The 7,136-nt window shown below is 44.9% G+C and overlaps 1 protein-coding gene across 1 annotated transcript in view; it reads right to left on the bottom strand.

Moving 5' to 3' along the window:
- Positions 1-881: 881 nt before the first annotated feature.
- Positions 882-7,136, bottom strand: part of cables2b (Cdk5 and Abl enzyme substrate 2b) — a gene marked incomplete at its 5' end in the record, with an annotated part of 25,399 nt that continues 19,144 nt past the window's right edge. Inside the window, 3 exons of the mRNA XM_080014486.1 lie at positions 882-6,243; positions 6,343-6,427; positions 6,778-6,897. Coding sequence (XP_079870612.1) covers positions 6,103-6,243; positions 6,343-6,427; positions 6,778-6,897 — 346 coding nt within the window. The 3' untranslated portion in view covers positions 882-6,102. The remainder of the gene's footprint in view (positions 6,244-6,342; positions 6,428-6,777; positions 6,898-7,136) is intronic.

Below are 7,136 nucleotides of genomic sequence, written 5' to 3'. Positions count from 1 at the left end.
CTTCCCCTGAGACACGAAAAACAAAATGAAATGCAACGTAGGAAATATTGAATTATGAAACAACCGAGAGAGAATCTATCAACACACACACACACACACACTTATTAATTCTCTGTCGCCACGGCGACATGCCTAATCAATCAGCAGACGGTTCTTTCCTCGACGTCCCCGCCCGGGGCGAGCAAGCCTGTCCAACAGCCATTAGAGAGAGAGAGAGAGCATCAATACCTGCTGAGATGGAGAGAATGAGACAGAGGGAAAGATGAACGGAGAGAGAAGCAAGGGAGTAACTAGGACAGAGACAGAACAAAGGGAGGATGACATTAGAACGACAGAGAGAATCACTCATCTGTAGAGAAAAAAAGAAGAAGAAGCTTTTTAAAAGAAAGGAGGTCAAAGAAGAAAGAAATGAGTTTATGAAGCAGAGAAACTGCAGAAGAGAGGGAGAGAGAGGGAGGGAGGGAGGGAGGGAGGGAGAGAGAGAGAGAGAGAGGGAGGGAGAGAGAGAGAGAAAGAGAAAGAGAAAGAGAGAGAGAGAGAGAGAGAGAGAGAGAGAGAGAGAGAGAGAGAGAGAGGGAGAGGGAGAGGGAGAGAGAGAGAGAGAGAGAGAGAGAGAGACAGAGAGACAGAGAGACAGAGAGAGAGAGAGAGAGAGAGAGAGAGAGAGAGACAGAGAGACAGAGAGACAGAGAGACAGAGAGAGAGAGAGAGAGAGAGAGAGAGAGAGGAGGGAGGGAGAGAGAGAGAGAGAGAGGGTGACTAAAAAAATAGGCCAGTGGAAAAATGATGGAGAGAATAATGGAGAGAGAGAGCAGGCTGGTTGTTCTAGTTTGTTTTAATCCATCGATCCATCATTCCTAACAGAGCTGCAGCACTTCACACACTGACTTATGAGGACATTCAGACTTATGACATACAGACATATGAGGACATTTGGACACCTCATGAAGACACTGACATATGAGGACATTCAGACATGAGGACATTCAGACATGAGGACTTTCAGACATATGAGGACATTAAGACACCTCATGAGGACATTGAGACTTATGAGGACATTCAGACATATGAGGACATTCGGACACCTCATGAGGACATTCAAAAATATGAGGACATCCAGACACCTCATGATGACATTCAGACTTATGAGGACATCTTGACACCCCATGAGGACATTGAGACTTATGAGGACATTCGGACACCTCATAAGGACATTCAGACATATGAAGACATTTGGACACCTCATGAGGACATTCAGACTTATGAGGACATTTGGACATGTGAGGGCATTCAAACACCTTATGAGGACATTTAGACATCCTAATTGGACATACAGAAACCTTATGAGGACATTGGCACCTTTAATACAACACACAGCTCAAAGTGCTTTACATGAATAGAAGACAATGAACATGTCATAATAAAAAAGAAGAATCTAAAATGCATCTAATGAAAATCAATAAATATTAAATCAAAGCTACGTTTTTAGGTCAATTTACAAGGATCACGGTCAATCCTCAGACAATGATTTTCAATCTGTCGCTCGAACTTCAATTCATTCTTAAGACTCCATATATTTTTTATAAATAATCCCCAACATTTCCGAGCTTGTCTATTATATAATTAAGAGCAACATTTTAAAAGCTGTTGTTTTGTTGGTTCCACAGTGAAGCATCGAGACAGAACAGAGCGCGCCACAGACTGGAACCAGACCTGGTCAACAGCGACACCCGGTGGTGCGGTGAAGTAACTGCAACCCCGAGCCAAACAAACCTCCCTGCCTGCATTTCACAAAGTGATTATTATAGGATGTTATTATCCCAACAACACGTTTCAACATGTGAAATGGAAGCTGCTGGATTAATATAAATACAAATTAAGACTTTTTATGGCGGCAAACTCTGTAAAAACAATGAAATGCACCGAAGTGGAGAAGCCAAAAATAAAGCACAGTGTAGAAACAGAAGATAGATTTATTTCCATGAAAATAAATAACATATTCACACGTTACCGCATGTTCTCTTTGTATTTTTTGTGTTTCAGAAAAATATTGATTATAAATCTATTTTTTATCTTTTATTCTCTTTACTTATGGACTGAGTTCAAAGCTGAACAAATCAAACCGACTGCATCACCCAGCTGCACACAGTGAGGTCCGTTTAAAAACTGTTCCTTTAAATCAGACGCATAGAATATAAATATATATGTCAGATATATATAGAATATAAATCCAGTATGTTTTTTGTGATTAATTAATGTGACAGACATATCGGCCACCGGGTGTCGCTGTTAGCAGCTGAGTTTGTTTCTTCTTCTTGGTAAAAACAGTTAAGTAGAAATGTACCTTTCAATGCAGCTCATCCCCGACACATTTTAATAATTAACTTGAGGTGAATATCTTTTTACGAGATATACTTATGAAGTCTTGTAGTTTATAACGGCAGTTCAGAGTTGAACGCAGGTATTACTGTGTGCGGACCCTGGCGGCGGCTCATGGAGCTCAGCGAGGTCGGTTGGTTCTGAAAACACGACAGACGGACCACGCCCGACGACATCACACTCATCCCAAAGGAACCCCAGAGGAAAAAGTCACACTTTAAAGTGGTAATCCATCACTCTCCAAATCCCACAATTCCAGGGATATTTTCTGTTTGTTTGTTTTTTTTTCTCGTGAATGTTCCTCCACATCTAGTTTACCGATCACAACGAGCTACGCAGCTTTAGCTAACTCAGCGCGGCTGCCTTTCACTTCAACCCATGCCACCAACAATGGAAACGGCACGTGGTGGACCACATGCAGAACACAGCAGTTTCTTATAAAGTGCCAGATAAATTTAGGATTTTATTTAAAAAAAAAGTAACAAAATAATTTGACGGATTACCACTTTAAAATCACAGTGCAAAGGAATCAGAACAGATGAGCTGTTTCCTGCTGGGTCACCAGGAGACTCGGAAACTCTGAACTGAAAACTCCTGAACAGGAAGACAAACGTTAAATAGACACGGAACAGTGAAGACGCATCAAACACAATATAAATAAAACAAGATGGCTTCCACGCAGCCGCGTGACGTCTACAACACTTTACAGAGAAAACAAAAAGCATCAAATCCAAGTGTTGTGGCTAAAATAGCAAAACTTACTTAAATAATTCCCTTTGTCTGCACGCACAGAAAAGATCAATAATAACAATAATAAAAACAATAATAATAAAAACAACATGGTGCACTTGATCGGAACATTTAGCTGAATGGTGTTACAGTATATCATGAGGCGAGTATATGTCAATGTGGCACGCACACACACAGTGAAATATTCAATATATAGTCTAAATAAACAAAATATTGCTTTCACAATCCTCTGAGGTGTTGGTCCAAAGCCGAGGTTCCCAAACTTCCTCCCCAAAAAAAACCCAAATAAAAGAAAATAATAATTTAAAAAATTTATCTAAATGATCGACTCTTCTCTGCGGAATCCTGCGTCCTGATTGGCCGATAGCAACCAGCGCAGTTATTAACAGATCGGCCGCCGATCTGTTAATAGCAACCGTTGCCGGGGGAAACCACCTCACCTGGTTTCCCCTCTCTCGTGTGACTCCGCCCACATGCCAACGCTACCACGAGCTGGTGTCAACGCCCAGTGACGCTCTGCGGAAACGACGGCGTCAGACGGGAAGGTGGCGTCCCCGTTCAGCGTCACGCTTCCTCATTCATGTAAAAGTGTCGTTTAACATTGAAACCTAAATGTGTTTGTCGTCCGTAGCGGAAGGTTTCATTCAATAAGTTACGCTTTGAAATCGTCGACCGCTCCTCCGAGCGGACGCTCTCAGACCGGACGTACGAGCTGCAATCTCAAAAATTATATTTCTGCAAACTCCCCGCAGTTCTTCAGGGACATCCGAGGGGGCCACCGACCACCGCTTGGGAACCCCGGGCGTAGATGACGGCGAGGGGGCGCTGCAGTGCCGCAGGACGGTGCAGGTGGAGCTCCGCTGCAACCAAACCAAACTAAACCTCCTTGTTAAAACCAAAAAAAGGTCTCCTTTAAGGTGGCAACAGCACGGAGCTCCCCTGGGGGACGACCGATTCAGGTGAATCACGTTCAACGATTCAAACGTTTGTTTTACCTCCGGCTTCTCCAAAGATCCCGATCAATCAGATCTGATCAAGTGTATTGATTAACCAGGTATTAATGTTCATATTTCACACACACACACACACACACACACACACACACACACACACACACACACACACACACACACACACACACAGAGTTAAGTATAAAATATAGATTTCCCTTTAAATGTGGACTTTGTGATAATATCACGTCAGCTACAGTGAAAAGCAAAAAGGCAAAAGTTAAAAATAAAAACATCTTGGTTGAACCGTTTTCCCTTTGTGGTTTTTAAACAACGCGGCGCATGGTCGTGGGTTCGATTCCCAGCTGCCACTTCACAGTGTTGCAGGGAAACGCAGCCCAAACTGATCTGGGTTGATTGTCACAGTCACAGTGGTTTGGATGCTAGCTCCAGATGCTAACTAGCTAGCATGCTGCTACAGTGAGCGTGCGCTGCTATCTAGTGGCGGCCGTGCTGCACACACTGCAGGGGGCGTTGTTGCTCCGCGCGGGGACCTCGTTCCTCTGGGTTCGATCCTTGGACCAACTCCAGCTCCACTGCCGATGCCTTGCTCAAGGGCAGCGGCAGGAGTGTTAACCCTGAATTTGATCAGTGAATTATTGTTGTGATGTGAATTCTCATTCTGTAAAACACGTCAAGATATCGATTTTGAATCCAGCGATGCACCGATTTATCGGCCGCACATCAGTATCACTGCCATCGGCCTATCGGCAAAAAGGTGACATCGCCGATGGCAGCGGCCGATGTTCATCCAGTGTTTCCCACAAATACTCGGGTGGGGCACAACTGGATATTAACAGGCCGGAAAGTATATTTGGCAACCCTTTTGAACATTTTTTATTTGAATTTCTTTATCCGTCTGAGAGCGACGCCACCAGCGATCGGTTTTAACGCGGACGCTTCTCTCCCTCTCCAAGCTGGAAGCGATGCTGCATTCAGGGAACCTCGGTAAACTGTAAGCGATGCTGCGTTCAGGGAAACTCGGTAAACTGTAAGTGATGCTGTGTTCAGGGGAACCCAGAAAACATCGGTATCGGCCCAGAATTTCACAATCGGTGCATGCCTAACTGATTTGTATCATGATCGTGTTGTCTCTCTCATTAAGCTGCTGGAATTTGGTGATATTTCAAATTGGATATTAGAGAATATAATATTAAACCAAATAAAGTGCTGAAAAGCCAGTCGGCAACTTTGGCAACACGATCCAGCTGTTTGTGCAATCCGTGCGCTCGGAGTGCACTTCCTGTTTGCGCCACAAGAGGGCAGGAGGGAGGAAGCAAAACGCATCATGGCGAAAAATAAGTCTTGGAAGACGAAGATAGTATCACACCCATGCTAGCTCGGTTAGCATTGCAACCAGGTGCAACCGGATCCAACCGGATCGAAGTGGATTCATCCAGTGAACCAAACCGGTCTCCGTGGGGACAGCCTGCGTCTCCTGGTCCGAGTGCTGTTTGAAACCCATTCATACTCCGTTTAAATACAAAATGGCGGCTCACTGCCGCTCCATAGGGGGCGCTAGAGGGACCAACACTTGCCGACCCCCAAATAAACCCCCAAACCCCAAAGTGCAGTTCTGTGGAGAGGAAATAGAAATAATCCTCTGGAAGGGTCCGAGGTCCAGGGAGTGCCGTGAACGGCCCGTCACAGTGCGGTGGTGGAGGTGGATCCCCGAGGTGCCTCTGTGCTCTTGAGCAAATGCTAGTGAAGCCATACGTGGAGAGGGAGGCGTTTGATTTCCCCGGTGATCCAGGCCATATAGATATAATATGTCTGACCTCAGTATCGATATTTTGGGAATGTTTTCAGGTAAAATATATAAGATTTAAATTATTAATGCAGATGATTATAATAATAATAATAATAATAATAATAATAATAATAATATTAAACTCCTCCATTTTCCCCAGCCCCAGCCAGCAGACCCCTGCTGCCCCGCCCATGAGCCAGGCAGCAGCACTGACTAGGGCTTCTGCACCAGGTGTCTGTAGTGGGGCAGGACCTTGCTCTCGGGGAGGTAGAGCGCCATCTGCAGGGCAACCAGGATGGTGAACTCAAACTGGATCAGCTCCCTGCGGCTGATCCGGAAACACTCCTCCAGTTTCTGGGAAGGATTAGGGGGTTATGTTGAGAATAAGGGGTTAGTGTGTGTGTGTGTGTGTGTGTGTGTGTGTGTGTGTGTGTGTGTGTGTGTCTCTCTCACATCTATGAGGTGCTTCACTTCCTGTTTCTTCAGGTCACTGCTGATCTTCGCAGCCAATAGGATGCAGGCGGCCGACACCAACTTCCTGTGAAGCACAGGAAGTGGACATGTTCAGCAGACAGCGCGGGCTCAAATTCCAGAGATGGTTGAATAGAGTGACAGACAGACAGACAGATGGACAGACGGATAGCTGGATAGACAGATAGATGGATAGACAGATAGATGGACAGATAGATGGATAGACAGATAGATGGACAGACAGATAGATGGACAGATAGATGGATAGACAGATAGATGGATAGACAGATAGATGGACAGACAGATAGATGGACAGACAGATAGATAGATAGACAGATAGATGGATAGACAGATGGATGATAGACAGATGGATAGACAGATGGATGATAGACAGATGGATGATAGACAGATCCGTACCTGTTGTGTTTGTTCAGTCGACCCTGAAGAACCAACTTCTCAAAGTACACAAAGGCCATCGCTATGGTAACGGGCTGGAGGCTGCTGTCCTCACCAACAGAGCGCATCTCTCTCTTTAGACTGAGAGAGAGAGAGACAGAGACAGAGAGAGAGAGACAGAGAGAGAGAGACAGAGAGAGAGAGACAGAGAGACAGAGACAGAGAGAGAGAGACAGAGAGAGAGAGACAGAGAGAGAGAGACAGAGAGAGAGAGACAGAGAGAGAGACAGAGCCTTTCTGCAGCTTAAAGGTTTGTATCATTATGTTCTTGTAGTTTGTTGTAAATACCTCGTGTCAGGTTTTTCTCCACTGGACTCTTG

Source organism: Zeus faber (assembly GCF_960531495.2).
Source record: "Zeus faber genome assembly, chromosome: 15".
NCBI lineage: Eukaryota > Metazoa > Chordata > Actinopteri > Zeiformes > Zeidae > Zeus > Zeus faber.
This window is presented reverse-complemented; position numbering and strand designations above follow the sequence as displayed.